Source organism: Haplochromis burtoni, unplaced genomic scaffold (assembly GCF_018398535.1).
Source record: "Haplochromis burtoni strain Fernald_Lab_line unplaced genomic scaffold, NCSU_Asbu1 Contig_40, whole genome shotgun sequence".
Classification (NCBI taxonomy): Eukaryota; Metazoa; Chordata; class Actinopteri; order Cichliformes; family Cichlidae; genus Haplochromis; species Haplochromis burtoni.
The window spans coordinates 476,861-497,990 of record NW_024582401.1 but is presented as its reverse complement, the minus strand read 5'-3'; the positions used below and the strand labels follow the sequence as shown (position 1 = coordinate 497,990).

At 42.4% G+C, this 21,130-nt stretch overlaps 2 protein-coding genes across 7 annotated transcripts in view; one reads left to right on the top strand and one right to left on the bottom strand.

The window, feature by feature from the left end:
• Nucleotides 1-54: 54 nt before the first annotated feature.
• On the bottom strand, nucleotides 55-3,623 carry LOC102306378. Its single transcript, XM_005920046.3, has 4 exons — nucleotides 3,335-3,623; nucleotides 2,232-2,531; nucleotides 1,999-2,147; nucleotides 55-1,104 (listed from the first exon to the last, which is right to left on the bottom strand). The coding sequence occupies exons 1-4, from the start codon at nucleotides 3,423-3,425 to the stop codon at nucleotides 994-996; spliced, it is 651 nt and encodes a 216-aa protein (XP_005920108.1). The 5' UTR covers nucleotides 3,426-3,623; the 3' UTR covers nucleotides 55-993.
• Nucleotides 3,624-5,022: 1,399 nt separating this feature from the next.
• Nucleotides 5,023-21,130, top strand: part of raph1b (Ras association (RalGDS/AF-6) and pleckstrin homology domains 1b) — a 39,927-nt gene continuing 23,819 nt past the window's right edge. For 3 of the 6 annotated variants that reach the window (XM_042219923.1, XM_042219922.1, XM_042219920.1), the window contains exon 1: nucleotides 17,485-18,034. In XM_042219923.1, coding sequence (XP_042075857.1) covers nucleotides 18,023-18,034 — 12 coding nt within the window. In that variant the 5' untranslated portion in view covers nucleotides 17,485-18,022. The other 3 variants (XM_005920047.3, XM_005920048.3, XM_005920049.2) reach the window with 3 other exon arrangements.

The window sequence follows — 21,130 nt, the reverse complement described above, 5'->3', positions numbered from 1 at the left end:
AGTTTTTACTGAAAACCTGAACTTTTCTGTGCTTACGCCTCCAGTTTTTTTTTAAAGGGTGCCCTTCTTCATAGGAGAATTGAGTGTGTGGGAGGTAAAAAAAATCTTTTATAGTCAGCATTCGTTTTTAATCATTGCTTAAAGCCCTAAAAATTGTTTCAAGGCCTAACAGAAACTATGTCTATCTCGCTCATGCTTGCGGTAGCTGTTGCGTAAAACCCTGCTACTGAATAAAACCAGTGAAACCCGGTGCGAGCGCCTGCAGTGACTGCACAGAAAGTGCAAGGTGAGCAAGGTAAAGGTGGCGTCCCTTTGAAGCTGCTACATCTGCAGAGTGCACGACGGGTAAAAAAAAAAGGAAAAACTAAGAGCGAGGAAGGCAGGAAATTGTGTACGTTGTTATTGTTTCAAGTAACTGGCTTTCATCAGCTCCGGCGATATCAGCTCTTTGAGAGAGATGTAAGAGCTCGCTGAAGTGAAAGAGAAGTCAAACACTTTAATAACAGCTCGCATGACATTTAGATTCTTGATGCTGCGGTTTTGTGAGTTCTCTTTAACAGATTGAGCGTCCATACTGTAACACATTCATTTATGCTTCAAATGTGGTTAAGTCCCCTCAATCAGACACCACCTTCTGTTTCGACCACAAAGATAGGGGTTCCCAATTACATGTATGTGTGTGTGTGTGTGTGTGTGTGTGTGTGAGAAAGAGACAGGCAGACTTAGTAACTGAAACAGGAAGTGAGAAAAACCAGAAACCCAGAGAGTGTGTGTGTGTTGTTGTTTTTTTTTTAGTTTTAATACAGCCATTGCTTTAAAGAAAAATGCTACTTTTGCTGTGTAGGTACAGATTTACTACAGTGTTGACAACGAAATATGAAAACACAAAAAACAAACCTCACAATTATGTGTTTGACAAAAATAAGCTACAGCAAGGACAGCCTGAATGTTTAGGTCTAAACTAAAGCTGTGCAAAATGATCCGATGAAGTCATTAGAAGTGTCTTTGTATATTCTGAAGACCTTTTTTCTTCTTGCGGTCCCTGGGCGCTCTGGGTTTTGTGTTCATGTAGTCACTCTGGTTTTCTGTGTTCTTCAACTTGAGCTGCAAGACACGTGAAGAGAGATGAGCAACTGTCTCAGAGACGGAAAGGGAAACGAATGTCATACCATGTTAATGGAGAACACCTTCAATTTGAACATTTTAAAGAAAAAAAAAATCTTCTTCATACTATGCAGGGGGGGAGAGTTGTGCCTTTTTTCCTAAAATCTGACAAAAAGTAGTCGATTCTAAAATGTACAAAGGGGTTAGGATTTGTCTATTGGCTGTATAGAAATGTGTAAAACTAACAAGAACACAACAAAATGTTTCTCTTACAGTTGATAAAAGACGATAAATATTGAACATTAAATAAATATGCCAAGGTTAGCAGACCGTATCGGCCCTAACAAAGCGTTGCCACAGTGAAAAGCTCTGCGTATTTGATTTGGCAGAATTTTATGATTGATATCTTTCCTGACCTAAATACCGAGGGATTTGGTTCTCCTCCCAGTCTTTTGTGTGTTAGGTGAATATAACACACATGCATCTGCCGTTGCAGATACATCAAAATCAATGTATTTTTTTTTTCTCTGACACAAAAAAATCTACTTGTTTTTGTCTCTTTAAAACAAACACTTATGAAATAGTCATTTAGAAATAGTGTTACATGATAGTTCATCCCCTGCAACACCTGCAGCGCTGTCTGCAGCACATGTAGCAGAGTAGCATCGGAGCAGATTCAAATGGGTCGTCAGTGTTTGTGCGTGGCAGACTAGCAAACCTCAATGTTTCCTTGTTTTGGCGTTGCCGTTGTGTATATTTACATGTAAAGAAAGTACATTTTCACTCATAAAATTGCAGTGTTGGCCAGGCTTCAGTAAACATTAAGATAATTTGCTACAAACGACTGTTTTGAGCTCTATTTTTTCTCTTCCTTGTGGATCAAGGATATCTTACCCAGTTAAACAGTGCAATGATGGTGACCGTTACACCGTAGATACTGACAATTGCAATCACCATTATCCAAATCCATGGAAATTCTTGGCATGTGTTTGGTGCGACTCTTGTGGGATTGCGTGGGGGTTTCGGGCACTGGTGAGGGAATTCTGCAAGAAGCATATTCAGGAAGTGTTTAGTGTACTGCACTATGAATTACAGACTGTTTAAAACCTTTTTTAGGACTCTTTTACCTATTACAAGCACAGGATCGCCATCTTTTTTCGTAAGAGGAGGAGGGTACGCCCTTGTGATGTTGCATCTGTACAGTTCTCTGATACTGCGTCCTAATTTGACTGTGAAAAACCAATGTGATCCATTTTTGTGCAGTTCCACAGCGTCCCACTTCATCCCAGTGCAATTCTGTTTGCACGTATGGTTATAAATCATGGTTTTATTTTTCATTAGGTAAAACGAAATTTCTTCATCCTCGGGCAGTATCAACGGGCACGTTACAGTCACGTTGTCATTTGGAGAGTTATGAAGCGTCAATCCTGGAGAGACAATTGTGAGAATTTGTGTGATCATAAATGCCTGTTACACGTGGCATGTTATACTTTAAAAAAAAATCATTTGTTTGCTTTTTTTTTCCAAAAGTTAACTTCATCTAAGGCTTGGAAAAGTACCGCCAGTAACCAGCACCAAACGCTTGGCAGAGGCTTCATAGAGCCAGAGCTCCTGCAAAGATTCAGACATTTGCATTTAATTCCCCTTACTGAAATTCAGGCTTTGAAACCAGTCATTTCAGAGCAGCTCCTCCCCCGCATGGAATTTGTTTGATATCAGCACATTTACCTCTTTCGGCCAAACTCACATTTCACATGAAAAACAAGATGTGTGATACAAATGGCAGACTTGAGTCAGACGCACATTTAGCACTGTAACACATGAACCACATGCAGTTTTGGTGACGTATCCATCTGTTGCATGGATATATGTTGAAACACACGCTTTCTGAACTACGGCATTTGTCAATTTAAGGACGATCTCGGGCGCCACACGGATAAATGTGTGTGTTGTTTTTAAATTTAACCCCTATGTGTTTTATGTGTCTTAACCACAAAACAAAACAAACTCGAGAACGGCTGAAATCTCAAGCCAGGATATGTACTTACACAACTGATGTAGATCTAAAGGATTTAAATACTCAAGTACTACTGCAGTACTCATTAGAGTTTGAACCTCAGTGTTTACAAATGAAAACAAGCAGTTTTGTTGTCCCTACGTATGCACAGATCAACCTGCAATAATTAATAATAATAATGCTCATGGTGTAATCATAATAAAGTCCGCTTACCGCTCCAATCACACTTGGAGTCACTTTGATCCTGAGTACCATGCGACGACTTGCAAACCAGAAGGCACATGAACATCCATGAAATCCTCATTTTCTGCAGCAAGAGCGGGAATTTGCCTCCAGTAGAATGATGCCCCCAAGGCTTCCCCTCATCACCTAAAACCTCCGAGCTCCTCCAAGCGAACCTGCACAAAAAAAAATCTGATCCGTTACTCCGATAACATCACGCACGTGTTCTTTTGACTGCAATGCCTTCTATCCTCTTTGCTTCTGACTAAAAACACTCCCACACAGTGCAGCAGTGACTGAGGCTCACAAACACACCCTCTCTTGACAGAAAACATCCTGTGGCGAAAAAAAAGAAAAAAAACCGCCTCCTCCACTGAAGTTTCTGCTGTTTCCCAGTTTGTGACCTTTTATGCCATCAGCGTGCTTAACTTTAGTTTTATTGGTCGGGTAGAGCGAGCTAAACTCAGGTTTTGTGTTTTAAACAATAACATGGAACGGGTGTTAACATTATCCTACTACAATTCAGATTTTAATAAGACTTGTGCTGCTCCTCTTGTGAAGGCGGAGCGTTCAATGGTGCGATGACCTTGTTTCACCTGAGAAAATTTACTGAACAGGATTTTTTTTAAAATTAAAATGCACTGGCAGGTACTGAAGTGGTTCGTGTGAGAGCCAAAATGTGATTACAGGAAAGGCTGACTGGCAGAGAAAAAGGCACTTAGGAGAAGTCTGTACACTGTATGAGTCACAGTCTGTGTATGGCACAGTCAGTGACACAGTTACTGTTTTAAGGAGGGAAAAAAACGTGTGAATGTGCTGTGCCATACAGGTTTCTTGTCAGTACATTGTAACTGTTTCCTAAGAGGGATTACCAAGACCTGAGATTAAATTTTTTAAAAAGCCGCACATCCACAGAAGCTGTAATTTAGGTGCAATGTATTCTCTTGTCCACTAGATGGCCACATAACATTTAAATCCGACCCCAATCTTCTTCCAGCGTAACAGGTTATGGGAAATAGTTATTAAGTTGCTTTTCTTTTTGTATATGCAGATAAGCATAGCTTCTAGGCATTAACAGGCGTTAATGGCACAATGGTAACTATTTATTTTGTTTGACAATATTCACATGAATTAGGAATTTTAACTCAAAAGATGACTGAGAGGCTGGAAGGGTGGACGGATTGGGAATGTAATACATCCAAATGGATAAAAATAATCCCCTAATCTGGAACATGCCCCCTATGTCTGATGGTGGTGGTCGTGGCGGCTTTAGGTGGGTACAATTAAATCGGTGCATTGTGGCCGCCTCAGACTTTTAGATGTTTCACCTGAATTTCTCTTCAGACGCACTGAAAAGCGTAATTATATTATTATTATTATATTTATTATTAGTATCATTGTTGTTATTATTATTTAATAGCTCTTGAATGCTGATGTTGCCTTTACAATCTGTAAATAATAATACTTTAGTGACCGACCCTGGAAAAGCAAAACTGTATAGCTTGTCATTTTTATTTATTTATTTTTAATTTAGGGGCAAATGATAACTTTATATTGAAGAATTAAGCATAAAACCATGCTTATTGGCCAAACAGAGGAGCTTATCGTTTCTCCTTTCGTCTGCCTTTTAGCTATGCCATTCCTCGTCATCTCTAATCCACAATATTCCCGGTAGATCCTGAAGGCAACGCTGGATCCTGGGCTGGACAGGAAACGACGGAGACGCGCAGCGTGTCTCCGGCTGAGAAGAATGGAAAAAGGGGATAGAGTAGTGGACTCTGTGTGTTCGTGTAGACGAGGGCAACGCGTGGAAAAAAAGATGAGGATAATGGGCGGAATTTAAATATATTTTATTTAAAAATAGATAAATACACATATCAGGAGTTTCCCCTCTCGCTGTGGACGTTTACTCCCATTGGAGCGCAGACCAGAGGAGAGGAGCCTCTTTGTGAATCCTGTTTCACTGTAAGTGGATTTTTTTCCCCCCACCTCGCTACTCTGGCATTTTAAAAATGATATCCCCCTCTCCTTCCTTCACTTCTAACTTATTAACTTATACAGAGAAAATGTCAACCATGGTAGGGAATAAAAAAACCTAAATGTCAGTTAATGTTTCCAGCCCATCCTAGACTGTATCCTCGGGGAAAGGGAACGGACGCACTTCTTTAAAAGATGAACCGCTAGATATTGGGAAAGAAGACATTCTCCTGTGAATGCGTCGTTAGCTGTTTGTTAAAGTGTTTGTTGTGGTAGGGCGTTTGTTTGAATGGGAGGGGGGAGGTTTGTGTGCCCCCCCTTTATGCGGCCATTGAACGCTGCTTTTCTTGGGGAGGAAGGGTGTGCGGCGTTTGCGCCGACTGGGAAAAGAGCCGCATTTTTTTTTTTTAAATGGGAGTGCCAGCTGAACACGAGCCCGTTACTGGTGTGATGTTTTGTTGCCAAAGCTGAACCCTGCGCCTCTGTCGTGGACGTCTACAGGTATTTCCACCCTCATTTTCATCCTCTGCCTTCAGCTGAACAGAAAGATGTGTGGCTAGTCTCCACCCTGTTTAGCGGGGAGGAGGCTACAATGGCCGATGGTATTGTCGCGCTAATGTTTTTATCTTCTTTTTTTCCCCCTAATGAAATACGATAGTTTACCTCAAACCAGATAAAATGAGGGGGAGAGGTGTGTTATTGTTGCTGGTTTCAGCCCATTGTCGCCTGCCTCCCCACTGCAGCTCATGGGCACAGCTTTAATTCCCTTTGTTGGGTGACGCCGCCGGCAGCAGATTGGATAAAACATGCAGCCAGTTTGACCAGTGGCTATAGCCAGTTTTATGCTAGCATCCACCTTAGCTAGTGGACACCTTGGTGTGTGGGTGGGGGGATGAAGGAAAAAAACTAGCACTGTTCGTGGAGTCTTAGTTGAAGTCTGTGGGAAAAGTTAAAGCTCAGACACATGTTGTGCTTACACTAATTTAGCTTCATAACAAGCCTTTTCGCACGCATGGCTTTGAATTTTTACTCTTACAATTAGCTTGCAGCCAGATGCTAATAGTGCAAAGATGATGAACCGTTGACTGGGAAGGTTCAAAGGTCATTGGCAGAGGCTGGCTGGCAGACGTATGCCTTTTTCTTTTCTTTTTTTTCTTTCTTTTCTTTTCTTTCTTTCTTTTTTTTTTTTTTTAAAAAAGCATGTTACCAAAGCCAATTGAGGACAGCTTTTTCCCCTTATTTTTTTCTGAACACACAACAAAAACAAGCAGCATTTTTCTTTTCCAAAATGAGCCACTAAAGCAGCCCCCCGACAGTCTTTATTCCCCACAGTGGCTTTGTAATAGACCGTTTGTGTCCTTAAGGCACGCCTGATTTGCATCCACAAAGCACTAGACTGGAAGTACTATTATTCCGGGCATTGAGACAGTGCAGCAACAATGCAGGCCGTTTGCTTACAGTGCAGTCAATGAGTTGAAAATAACTACTGGACTTCTGGTTTCTCGCTGTCAGGCACATACATGCCTTTAAGGATGGGGATTTTTGGCAGCAGACCAGAGTCAAATTTCACTCCCTTGTCATGTCAGTGACACAAAAGCAGTCCTGAAATGAATGATGTCCAAAACACATCTGGAAAACCCAGCATATTCCTTTGGGCAGTTCAACTGAGGCTCTGTTTCCTGTTATGAATGTGCTTCTGGAGAACTTAATTATCAGCTGGTTATGCAAAATGGAAGGTCCAAAAGATATTTGTTCTGTTGTTTTGGATGTTTTGGGTGGCCAGCCACATTTTTTTTTATAGCTGCAGCAAAAAACATACACAACCTGTTTAATTCAGTGTTATTATTCATGTCAAAGTCATAACTATAAACAAAAGGAGGTGTTCTAACACAAAGGCTTGTGTCAAGAGAAAATTAATGCAGACTTTCATGTTGTACTATGAGATGGTAAACTTGCTTCCAAAGCCACAGTGTATTGGCAGTATGGCATACTGCTTAGTAATAAAAAAAAACCCACCAGTTGTGGATTAAATTTTAAACCATGTTTTAAGGTACTGTGTCATTTTACTATCCTTGTTTTAAAGCATTTTTTTTTCTTTAACTGCAGTGCAAGCTTTCTTTTTGGAGAAAAACAGGACATAGTGAGAGAGAAGGTTATATTTTAGAAAAACCATCAGCTTCCAACAAAAATATAGAACATAAAACATGTTTTCCTATTGGTCCATGCTGTCTTGTTTTGCCAAAGATGAAGGGGGGGGGAAACCTCTTATGTTTTTCCCCTGCTGTCCCTCTGCTGCTTTTCAGCCTTTTTTATTTTTTGCTTGATTTCCCCAGGATATAGTTGATTAGATGGGAATAACAGTTGTCAAAGAAAATTCAGGCTTGAGGATTGATCTCCAGAGACGGGAAAGTTTTGAAAGCTATTCTTGGCGTGTATGTGTGTGTGTTACCATCTCTTGCATGCTCGTCCATCTGTCTGTCAGCACTTTTCTGGGTCTGTCGTGCAAGCTGCGACTCATCCATCCATCCACTCACCCGTGTCCCCGAGCAGGAAACTTCCCTGCACGAAAGCTCAAAGATGGTGTAAGTTTACCCAGGTTGTGTTACAGCCGCAGGTGTAAGTGGGTAATGGAGGGTCGGGCGGGGTGGATGCCACTTCAAACGTATCTTTCAGCTGACCCTGATGGAGAGCTGGAGGGGAAGACTGTAACCCGATGTAACCACGCCAGTAAGAGGCACCACTGCTCGGGTTGGACAGCCCAGAGTAAACTTGAAAAGGCCACCAGCTGCATCGGAGACTTGCCCAATGATCCCAGCAGGATGCCTTGTTGTGGGTGTGTTGCATTTGAGTGAATGCGCAGAAGGAGAAAGTGTGTAGGTCTCATTCCACTTGGGTGTGTCCCCCCTCCTTGTTGCAGGCACGTGGGCTTAGCCTCTATAGGGCCTTGTTCTGGTAACATTTTGCTGACCTTTGGTGACAGCTGCCCCTTCCATTTACAGACAAAGACAAATGGCTAGCCAGCCTGTCTGCAGCCTGCAAACACTCTGCTGTTCCAGATAGCAAGAGGCTGTGCCTGTTAGCCTTTATATAAATGTAGAGACTTGTGTCAGTGCTTTCTTTGGCTGGAAATCAACTGAGATTCTGATCATATTTTCTTTTGTCAATTGTTTTTTATTCTCTTACATGGAAATTGATTACAAGGCCTTGCATGCTTTAAAACAAACATAGACTCTTACTATCTCAAAGCTCAGCACTCAGCTGTTGTAGCCCACCTGTGCTACAGCAGCACATAGACAGTGCAGCCTGCTCCCTGTATGCTGTACTACTGATTGGAGTAGGCAGAAGGAGGGCATCAGCCTCTCCTCCTGCTCTCCCCTCGGGCAGTGCATGGTCTTGGTCCTCGTTCGGCAGCTCAAGTGCACAGACAAAATACACAGCTATAATTGACCTACAGTCGTATCTTTTTTCCATGTTGGGTCTTATCTGTGCTAATGGATGAGTGCAGTATCACGAGTATGCATTTTTAGTACGGGTCAGTTCTGGTGGGATTTCAGCTCTTAAAGGAAAAGCCCACTCTGAGGCGCTGAAGCTCACGCTATATTCCATCAATCACAAGTCAGCGAAGCAGCAGCTTGATTTATCTAAACCGAACTTTGTATTTGAACTGACGATGCCTTTTCTGAGGAAACACTTGGACCCCTTCACTTATTGAAGGGGGAGGGGGCTTCAGTAAGTCATGATGTGTTTTGCTTTGTAACTGTCGATGTGTTTGGCAAGACTGTGGCTGTTCCTGAGGCCAAAGCATGTCAGCGTGTGATGTTGATGAGTTTGTTGTAAATCCTGCATCAGATCTTTTTTTCTCAAATGTTTTTTAATCTATATGGCAGATTTTAGATTTTTGAAACCATTGTTATTTATAGCCAAGTGGGCAAAAAGGGTAAGTTTCCTGGGATTGGTAAAAAAAGATTGCATTGCATTATTCTATAAGCGCGCAGATGCTTAATAATCAGATGAAGTTGCCAACTTTTGTTGTTTCAAAGGGCAAGTCACTGAGACCATGCTACTCTGGTTAGTCTATATAACTACTTAGTCTTTATGGTCACAGAGCCTCTTTCCTGACCTATTTCCGATATTTCATCTGCTCTGCTATGATACGTGTTTAGCCTTTTGTATCCTTCAGTCATTAATTGTCTCTTTGTTGTTGCCTCTTTTACTGTACAATTTGTTTAAGCAGCTTATGCAGCTATTAATCACTATGACTTTGACAATGGCAGGTGGCTGATTCTCACAGCTGGGTGGCTGGTGACGACCCCGCCTCCCCTCTTAACTGTACTGCAGATGGTTTATTTCACTGCTTTGTTAACTTTACGTTGCATTGTGTAATGGAGGGGGGGAGCTTGTTTGATATTTTTCACATTCTGCAACCGATTGCAACTTGTGGTGATTAAATGGTTGCCCAGATCTTGAGGGTGTTGGACACGTGTATTGCTGTATTATCAGAAACAAATTGCTTGTAATTGCCAACTTGACACAATTCAACGACAGACTGATATCAGATCCATCTTGTGGCAACATTTATGGCAGGTTTTAGTGAGAGAAATTCATCTTATTGATTAAAACGGATATTGACAAAGTTTAACTTTGAGCACATATCTAGCAGTTTAAAAAAGATAAGTCACAATATATCTTACTGCAATACTCTCTGCAAAATGCTGTCACAAATATATTGTATCGGGAGTGAAGTAGTGTGATAATATCGTATCGTAGGGTGATTCCAAAGGCCACAACAGTCACGGGACTGTTTGATGGATGAGATGGCTGGTCTGTGTGGATGGACAGCCTTTAGAAGTTCATAATGCCTCTTAGACAAGAAGACAACAAAAAATGCTTCAGACGAGCGGGAGTAGTATGAATACTGTGCAAAGTGCAGACTTGGAGTGACGTATGATCTGTCAGCCCTAAAAATTACATATGGAAGGAGAAGGTGGATTTATTTCCTACTCGGTGCATGTGAAAGCAATTCACAATTTTGCAAGTGAATTAAATTAAACAGTCAAATCTTTTAGCAGCATGATTTCTAGCCTGGGATAAACATCAGCAGAGCCATTCAGTGTTTCCTCTCTGCTCCCCGTCTGATCAGAGTTCACTTGGTTCTCATGAAGCCGTGACAGCAGCGTGCGTGTCCTCGTGGTCACGTGCATGCAGGCTTGATGTGTTTGTTTGCATTCTAGCTGATAACTGTTCAGCATAGATGTGGTTTGAGAGGTTTGAAGCATCGCACGCAAATGCAAACAAATTTCATCTGCACTATGTCCCTTAACCCAGCTGTGAAATGCCTTCCTTTTGGGCCTGAAATGTTTAGATTGCCTCTGTTTGGAGGAGCGCACGCCTGCTTGTACAGTTGCTTTCTAACCATCGACCTCCGGGTTACATACCAGGGAAATCCACTGAGGATCTGGGTTTATTTACCACTTTGAAAACACTAACAATATTGGCATTATAAGACTGTCAGAGAAAACCAAGGATGTAGTTACAGCAGATACAGTGTTCTTTCTAGGAGTCTCCTTTGGGAGGTAAAGGATGGCTTTGCATTGTGATGGAGTGTCAGATTTGTGTGTATGGTTACAGTGGCAGTTGTGGTATGTCTGAAGCATTGGAAAAAAACAAAATCTTGCTGCAAATAGAAAATATATTCCAAACTCAGGCATGCACGCAATTTAATTTGTCATCCACTTGAGCTCCAAATAGTATTCTGCTCCAAACACACACTGTTAAAATCTGATAAGTTGGTTTCATATTAAAAGAAAATGCAAACTCGTTGCCTCAAAATTATTAAATAACAGCAACACCGCACACCCAAGGGAGACAGAGAGGCGGACAGTTGAGATCTTGTTGCTTAATGATGTTTTAGTATAAAAGAATGTACTTTGCATTTACCAGGGGGCATGCATCAAATAACATTTAACTTTATTTAAATACAGCCCTGAATCATTTAAATATCTTAATTGAATTGAAGTTTATTTATAGACCACGTTTCACACACATGTACTCACAAAGTGCTGTAGAATTAAAATAATAATTTAGGAATAATAACATTAAAATGTAACAGAAAATCAGAATAGAGTTGATAGCAATAAAAAACTGCATGTAGATATCAGATGAGCAAGTAAAATCGTTTCTGAGCTTTGTGACATCGCGTGTTATCCTGCTAGAAGCAGCTGTAAGAAGATGAATGCACTGTGGAAAAAAAGGGATGGACGTGGTCAGCAGCAGCACTCAGGTAGGTTATGATGCTTAAATGATCCTCAGCTGCTACAGGGCCCCAAAATGTGTGAAAAAAAATATCCCCTACACCAATATACTGTCACCTTCAGCCTGAACTGTTGATACAAGCCAGGATGGATCAGTTGTTTATGCCAAATTCTGACCCTATCATCTGAGTGTCTCTGTAGAAATCAACTCATTCGACCAGGCTGCGTTTTATTTCATTGTCCAGTTTTGGTGAGCCTGTGTAAACTGTAGCCTCAGTTTCCTGCTCTTAGCTGACAAGAGTGGCACCCAGTGTGCTCTTCTGTTGCTTTAGCCCATCTGCTTCAAAGCTGAACACGTTGTGAGTTTAGAGGCTCTTCTGCTTACCTTGATTATAGCAAGTGGCATCAATTTTCAGCCAGAGAACTGGCACTCACTGGATATTTGTTTTCAGTTTATGAAACATTCAGACTAGTCTGTCTGGCATCAACTGCTATGGTCAAACCCAGTTAAATTACCTTTCTTCCTCATTCTGTTGCAGAATTTTAACTTCAGCAGGGCATCGTCACCATGTCCACATGCCTAAATGCATCCAGCTGCTACCATGTGATTGGCCAATTATCTATTTGCATTAACAAGCAGTTGAACAGGTTTACCTGACAAAGTGGTTGCATAGACTTGGAAAGTATCACTATGAGTAGCTTAATTAGTTTTTAGAAAGTTTTGCAATATTTACATTTGGTTTTAAGAGACCATAAACTCAGGTTTTCTTCTGTTCCTGTGACCCATACCCCGCACGAGTACAAGAACAATGGGTTTATAATAATTGTGAACATTTGGTGGCCTGTTGCTAAGCTGAACTCTCACAAACACTAAAACCGCAGTACAAATCCTGAGAAATCAAAGTCTAAACACAACATAAATAACATCATGATTACAGCACTACTAAATTATAAATTTAAAGTTAAACATTAACAGACTCACAAGTCTCTGCTCTTGCAGAAGAGTTCTGTACAGTCAGGCAAAAGTTATTAAACGAAACATGTATTTACAGCTAAGCTGCTCAGTTTGTGGGCAAAAAGTTCACATAGGCATTAGTTAAGTGGAACCCACTAGTTTATATTAAGTAAGGATATTGTTTGCATTGCATACAGTAAAAGCAGAAACAGATGCACCCCTACATTATTGAAATGCTCCAACTCTTTCAAGTGTTTCTGTTCAAGCAGCAAACAAGCAGCGCAGCAAAAACTGGGGCTTAAAAGTCCTGCTTTACCATTAAATATGCACTGTAGCCTACTTTCCCTTCTCAGATGTTGTAGCTACACCCTCCTCCGTAATCATGAAAGTTACCCCAGCTCATGTCTTTTTAGTAAGTAACTACTCTCTGCAAGTGGTACTTACAAAAGGACTGGAAAGCAGCCTGTCCTTGTCTCATTGCCACAGGGCTCACCACACATCCCCGTGACACTTACTTCACAATTATACAGGCTGCCAAAAAGACTTTGGGAAGTCAAAGAAACACCTGTGAGGAAGAGAGTTGAAGGAGAGAAGTAGCATATGGAGGAAGAAGACAGATGAGAGGGGTTCATGAGAACCTATAAAATATTGTTCAGTGGAGCTGATGTCATATGAAATACGACAGCCTGGAAACACTGAGGTCAGTCTTCCTATCCTCGCGTCCTTTGCCAATGTCTGGAAGTCACTTTTTCACAACGCTTGGCTTCAGTTTCTGCATTACTGTACCGACTGATCTTGGCAGGCTGCTCCATTTTTTCCTCCTTTTTTTTTGCGTGTTAACATCAGGGTTCATGTAGGACACTGAAGGAATCTAGAGTTTCAGTTAGTAACTGCAGTGACCTACAGCGCAGTGAGTGAAAACAGCCGTGCTCTGTGCGGTAAAAGTGGATTGACACATTTTTCTGAGAGAATCCCCGGACGGTTAGTCAAACCTACAGGCTTAATCTCACAAAATAACGTGTGTGTGTGTGTGTGTGCGTGGGTGCTTGTGTGACTGCCTCTTGGCAAATCTCATTCACTAATACCCTGGCAGCTCAGCAAGGGAGCGCAAGCGCCTATTGACTGCATCTCTGGGTTAAGTTCGTGGCTGAGTAGCTTGCTAATCTCTCTCTGCTCCGTTGATCTTCACTCTCTAGAGAGTCCTGATTATTTTGACCCACGTGCCACACAGTCAACCATACTCGGTGTATGAGTCGAGAGCTGCCCCTGAGATTGTCACCGCAACATGCCTTTGGGGTGACAGGGAGGGTCACTGTCATGTTTGATTTGTCAGCTTCACCCCTCACTGCTTTTTGGTCATCCCCATCAAGAGATTATTCAGATGAAATGGTGTAAATAAGAAGTGAGATTTCAGGCTTTAAGCTGATCAGCTGTGATCAAGCTGTGCTAATGATGAAGTCTGAGAGCTCAACACACGGATTTGTGTGCACTTAAATGACAAGTGTGCAAAAACGTTTTGAAACAAAGGACCATTTTGATCCAGCTGTGCGCTAACACAAGAGGCATTTCATCATGTAATTCTGTATGTGTGTGAGTGTTACATTACATTTGCCAATAAACCCTGTCGGCAGCTAGCCAGCCGGTGGGACCTCCATCAGATCCCAGTGGCCATCGTGGGAACATTCCTGATGCAGCGTTATTCCATAATTCCCACCATGTGTGGTTTTTCCAGAGACCAGTGCTCACTGCATGGGCCGTGGAGAATCCCACAGAGGAGAGGAGATCAGCTCCTTGTAATTGCAACCAGACTTGGCCGTGTGTGAGTGGGTATTGCTAAAGAAGCCTGTGAGTGATCGTAACCACTGGGAAAAGCTGCTAAGCAGGGCAGGTTGTGTTTCTAGCTTCAGTAGAGTCTTGGTGCCGTAATTTGAATAAGGATTTAGCTGTTTAAATAGAAAAAGTAAAATTAGGGACCCACATGGGTAGTATTTTAATATTAGAAAGCAGTCTTCCCAGCGCCCTGTACTGAGAGTAAAAGGGTGATATGAATAGAGTTTTGAAGGTAGTAAGAAGGTAATTTGAGGGGTTTTTTTTCTTTCCCAGCCTCGGCTGACATAAAAGTTGTAATTTTAGTCCTGACCCACTGAGGAGGTCATGCTGGCCTCTGTGCAAGAAGGAAAGCAGCTACTTCTCAGAATTGCACTTGACTTGATCAATGCAATGCAGTCATACCATTACTAATGCCTTACCGGTGAGAATCGGCACTGGATCAAACCATGAAGGCAGCTGATTGATTGATCATCTGCCCTCACAAGAACGCTCGGGGTCCTTTGAGATCAGATGAAGGTGTGTATCTGTTCTGCAACAGTTAAATTTTATACAGTAAATAAATTTTCCAGAAAATAGCTTGTCTTCCAACCCACACAAATGAGCCTAATGCTTTAAAAAAAAAACCAAAAAAAACCCAAAACAAGTAATCTCTAGTTTGTATTGTGTCACCTTGACATTTTGTTTGTGAAGCTGAGGTTAGGTGAGTTGATAGGTCAGCGTGTGATTATATACCACTATAACCAGAGCAGATGGGGCCTGACTAGTGAGACACGCAGCAAATTCTGGATACCAATGCAATGTATTAATCTTATGTTAAAGTTAATGTTTTTACACTGGATAGCGTGCTGCTTTGAATGTAGTGGTGTTGTTTTGTCAACACCATTCGGCTGTTTAAATATGACACAAGTTTGCACGTAGTCCACCAAAACTTTGAACAGTCTGCTTCAGCTGTCTTTGTGTGTCAAAGTTTGCATGTCAGAGTCAGATTGTTGCTCATGCTGGAGTCACAGATTGTGGCTTTGATATAGTTACCAAGAAGCGTAGTGCACATGTGTCATGCATTTATCCCTGCCCTCTAACTCCTTCGCCCGCTTGCTCATTTCACCTACAACAATCTGAGTCTTTATTTCCTGCTGTGACATCATCACTCCATGCTCTCCGACTGCACTGCCCTTCTTCCCACTTCCTGGCCCGATAGGAAATGAGCCGCCCCAGAGGAGTGCTGCTAATCGGGGAAGTGTGGGTGGACAAGGACACACCTGTGTCCACTACACTGGACTCTGTGTTTCCCCTCAGTCTGGTGTTGAATGGGGCACCAAAGTAAAGCACATAAAAAATAATGAAAGGAAAAAAAAATCTGCTGATGTTGTTGACAGCGAGACGCAGAGCACTTTTTTGGGGGCAGTTGTGGGGGTTTTTGTTTGGGTTTTTTTGTAGTGCCCAGTTAACAACTTGAGTTTCCAGTCAAAGGAAGACAGTGTTGTTTGGTAGTTACTAGTTTGTTTGTTGGGGGGGGGTTTCTTTGTTTGCTTTTTTTTTAATACACTGGGTCCATAACGGCACACTTACCTGACCATTTTATACCGCTCATAGCAACATCTGTTTAAATGCGTGGTTCAACTCTACAACAACACTGTCTGTTCACATCAGAAAGACCCTCCTCTTCCTCCATACAGTGCATCTCCATCATAACTTGGTCATGTTTGTCTGTGCATGTGACGCAGGCCTGCCTTTGTTTTCAGCCGTGGAGCAGCTGCCCCACCGGCCGCCGCGCTGTTGTGACTGAAACAACTGTGTGTGTCCCCCCCCTGCAGCTGCACAGGCCCGTGTGTCACTGCCGCACCTGTTCAATGGCCCTGTGTTGACTGAGTGATATCACATGTCGACTGTGTGCAAATTACACAGAAATGGTGGGGGGAGGGTGATCTGTAATTTGAGCAGGCAATATGTTTTTTATTGTTTGTTTGTCTTTTTAAGATGCAAGTGTCAGTAATGCCGTGCATGTGCACAACGCACCCATGAGATCTTTCATCCCCTTTAACACTCTTCCCTTGTTACATGAAGTCTGTTTGCTGTGAAAACACACACACGCAGTTACACAGGTCAGGTTTTTTCCTCTTTCTGTTTTTGCTCCCGGGAGGGGCCTCATGCTGTGGCTCAACAACAGTTGGTGCGTAGAAAAACGAAGGAACAGCTGAGACCAGCGGGAATAGCCATAACATCAGCTGCCGGCCTCTCTTTCTCTCTCTCACACACACACACACACACAGTAATGCACACCAATATACAGCATTTATATTTCCTGTCTTGCTCAGCATGTTCTAACCTTATACTACCATTATTTTTCATTGTCAGATTATGATTAAACATCTAGATTGATTTTTAGATCTTAAAAAAGGGGAAAAAATGGGCTGGTGTGACTCAGCGGTGTTGCGAATGAAATGGTTAAAGCCTAGTCAGCATTATCGCCGGTGACTGGTGAGTCACAGTCGGTGCACACCTAAGAGTTTTGACAAGGTTTCTACTCTGACTCACGCTGTGAAATGATTAGCCTGTGGCGGTTAGACATGCTTATTAGGTTTTAGCTGCACACGTGTGTTCATGCGTGTACTGGCGGGAAATGCTTTGTAGTAAAATGAAGGCGGCCTCCACAGCTCAAATGTCACATTGTTAATCTCGCCGTAATGATGGAGAGCGTTTATGATGGAGAGCGAACCGCACTTGATTGCTTTCAGAGCTTTATTTCTCTGGCCACGCGCGGCGTTTAAGTCTGCGCTTGGTTAAATCGCTCGCTCTCGAGCACCCTCCGGTTAATCCCCTGCATTCTTGTGACAGTGAAATCACCCTGCTCGTCTCCAGCTGCTGGCAGCCGTGCCTCTCGATCTTCCTGCAGCGCAGTGAGAGCAATAGGAGGCGATCCACAAGTTTGGGGTTTCACTGACTAATAGCTTTCGATGAGGTGACCAAAAGCGGGGATTGTATTTTGCCATTGCAACTCAAAATAGGCACTAAATCATATCTAATCGAATTTCTTCTTCTCTTTGTTTCCACAGCCCCAGAGTGAAGTGGCAGTGTCATCTGACCTTTAACCTCAATAGAAAGAAGGAAAAGCCACTTCAGAGGTAAGACTTCCTGTAAAGCAGAGTGACTACTTTTTGTGGGTTATAAACTCTTGAGTGTAGGAAAAAGGAAAAACTGTTATTGACGCTGCTGCCAGTAAGCTTTGCGAAACCTCTTTGCACACATCACACACGCAGATTGTTGTTTTTTGTGACTTTGACTTTGCGTAGCAAAGTCAAAGAGAAGTTCTATTTAAGGTGGTTTCAAATGCCTGTTTTATTGCAGTGCCCCTGACATGCATGTCTGGCGCACCATGTGCTCAAACCATCATATCGCCTGTCGTGTCACTGGTTTACAGTTTTTTCTAAGTTAACAGTGTGGGGCCATGTTTATTTCACAAAGCTGGAGCAAGTGGGGGTGCACAGAGGGAGGCTTTGCCCCTCCTCAAAGCCTTGATTCAGAGGACCTTGAAAATCAAAGCCAAATCAAAGAGAAGTAAAGCCTCGGAGGATCTTGTCAGGGGAGAGTCTTCCTCGCCGAAGGAGATAATTCCCGATTTAAGTGGAACCATGTGAGTCGAGCCGCGGCTGGGGTCTGTAGTAAGAGATGCTCCTCACAGTAAGCTTTTATTTCTCTCACTGTTGCAGATCTGTGTTGAATTTGCAATCTGTTGTCTCAAAAGTTTCCACTCTAATTTACACTGAGATTGTTGACGTTACTCTCCCACCCCCACAGATCAAGTACTGTACTTATTTTCTGAAAAGTTGCACATATGCAAACTAATCTATTTTTAGCTACTGTGTTAACCACACAGATGTTAGTAAATGCACAGATGACTACAGACATTCACACCTCTGATTTTTTTTCCATAACAGACTGGAATAAAACAACAAGATCCAGGAAGTTTAAGAACAGCTTTGTAAGGGGAAAAAAAAAAAAAGAAAAGGCGCTCTGCAAATATTACGGCTTGCTGGCTGCTATTTTCCACACTGGTTTTTATTATTTTTGTTTATTGAAGTGATTCACAAAAACAAGCTAATTCAAATCTTCTGATCCCAGTCTGGTTGGGTTATTGTTGATTGCAGATGATTTCTGCTAGAGTGGGACACAGGACAGAAACAATCTCCTCTTTGTTGATGCTGTTATTTGTACAGTAATGCCCTTTATCCACTCATGGCACTGTCTATTACCTGAAGCCCTTCCAAATTTAGTACCTAATGTGTTTTCCATTTGTCCAAAGGATTGCATACAGTGTTCCTATTCATGTTTTTTTTTTTTTTAAATCAGATGTGAAAAGAGAGGTCTGGTCAATGTATTTGAAAAATGAAAAAATGTCTAAACAAAAAAAGGGAGGAAAATGTGAAGAGAGAAAGAGCCAGACACACAAATGTATGTGAGAGCTGGATATTTAAGAGGGCCCCTTGCAGAGATGCAGCCTGGGGCCTAAAGAAGGAAGTGTCCTCGCCCTGGAATTAAACTGTTCCAGGAAGTAGGGATGCTTTTGTGTCTGTCAGGGAGTGGTGACACAGTGTGTGTCACTGTCTTGTGTTTAGAGTGGGGCTGCCTCTAAAGTTCACACTCAGCTGTCAGTTTCCTTCCAACATGTCCATCACGTGCTTTGGGGGCACGGTTAACGAGTGATTGTTCTGGGTCACAGTTGTCTTGGCAACGCCTTCATGGAAGGCGGATGTTCTTAAAAAGAAACGTCCTTGAAACAGTCTCTCCGACTTGTCCCAAAGACATGCAAGCTGCAGCCACGGAGACCTCTCTGAAATGAAAAAAATTATTTAAACGTGTGCGCGTTAATGACACAGCAGGAATGCAGGAGCTGGCGTGCCAGGAAGAGGGGTCTGTGTCATGAGAGGCAAACGCACACCAGCTGCAGGGGTTATGGACAGAAGCAAAGACCAAGAAGCAAAGACCAAGGGAGACATGGGAAATGTAGTAACGGAGGAAGCCATTCCCAGCTGCCAGTGGGGTGGGGGCATGCATATGTAGTTTTTTCTCAGCCTTCGTGCAGGGTGCATCACACATGGCTGGTTTGTGTGTCTGTGTGTGTTTTAGCATGTGGTGTTCGTGCAATTTGTTGCACCCACTGTGGGCTTTTTTTTTTTTTTTATTCCCTAACAGGTGGCAGATGTAAACCTACTGTTCAGCTTGACCGAGTAACCAAATGATAACGAAGAAGGAAAAATGATTGGCACTATAATGATTTCATTTGTCTAAAGTGGATGATTTAATTATGGAAAAGTACTTAAATGAGGCTTTTGCATATATCCATTTTCATTTTGGAGCCTGGGGTTCTTTGGGGGGCATCTGCATCTATTTTCATCAAAAATGGTCTGTTGTAGACAGCAGGCAATATGTTTGGGTTTTTTTTTTCCCCCTTTACTTCACCACAATGCTAATTTCTGGCTTTGCATTTTTGTTTTTTCACTCTACTTGAATAGTAGAACTCTAGAAGAAGCATCAGAAACCAAGTGTTTAGAGCATTTTGAAGGCTGACATTTTGACATTGGCGGATAATCGGCCCATAATTAATTACATAAGTAAGAATTATTGTTATATTCTGCTGGAAGGGCCTTAAAGAATACCTCTAGGATATAGTGTGGCATTAAAAACTCCTACTCTTGATGAGTTCACAATGCAAACACACCCCTTTTTATTGAAATGACTTGCCCCAGGTTCATATTTGTGTCTGAGCAAGCACAAAATAAGACTGCATGCAATGCCAACCAGCGAGCATCAATTCAACCAAAAGAAAACAAGAGAAGGAAATCGGTAGAGTGTTTACGCCGTGGCTTTGCAGCTCTTTATATGCTACCAGATCAATGGGTCTCATCTATTTTTTAAGCACTGCCTGTTTGTTTTTTGTTTTTTAATGTCTGGCTTATACTTCTCGACTCGTCGGCCTCTGCTGTCTGCTGCTGCAGTGCTGCATCATGTTTTACAAAGTTTGTGTGGGTGTGTATGAGCCCACTGCAGCAGACCACCTGAGCCCCTTCATCTATGTGTATATGTGTGTGTAGTTGGAAGTGTTGGACGTAACCTGATCTCTTGAGGGAATGGACAAGACTATGGATTTCACATTTGGGCCGATGCCCTGAAGGAAGCAGGGACGCTGACACATCGTTGCTGTGTTTCTGTGTAAGCGAGAGTGACACAGACAAATAAGAAGAGACTTGCCCATGTGCGTGCTCGCTGCTTCAAAGTGACGTCAGCTTTTTCACCAAGCGCATAAATGACTATATTATGAAGTGCTGATCGACTGTATGCTTTGTGGTCATGGCTACAAACAGATGTTCAAACACTGTACTAACAATGTAGGTTGTTACAGTGTATGTGAGGGCTGTCAGCACAGAGATGTGCGTGTGTGCTTGTGTGTTGCCATGGCAGTTTCTCTTTGAATAGATGCAGGGCAGCTGAAATTTGGCTCGCTCTGATGCTGGTGAGCTGTTGAGTCCTCACACCTTACCGCCCACCAGTGTGACCGTGCATTTTCACACTCCCTCTCTTTTCTAGTCTCACTTTCTCCTGCTCTTCCTCTCTCCATCTGTCTGCTTCTGACATCCTCCCCATCTTTCTCCTCTCTCTGTCCCCCATCTCTTTCTCTGCCCCTCCTTCCTAACTGGCTGCGTAAGCCGGAGTGGTTGAGTGATCCTGAATGCACTCAAGCGTGTGTGTGTGTGTGTGTGTGTGTGTGTGTGTGTGTGT

Excerpts from the sequence above, each read along its gene's own strand:
- LOC102306378 (XM_005920046.3), bottom strand. The coding sequence starts at position 3,425 with ATGAGGATTTCATGGATGTTCATGTGCCTTCTGGTTTGCAAGTCGTCG. Across the intron at positions 2,148-2,231 it reads CGATCCTGTGCTTGTAATAG|AATTCCCTCACCAGTGCCCG; the intron begins GTAAAAGAGTCC and ends TGCTTCTTGCAG. Across the intron at positions 1,105-1,998 it reads TCATTGCACTGTTTAACTGG|CTCAAGTTGAAGAACACAGA; the intron begins GTAAGATATCCT and ends CGTGTCTTGCAG.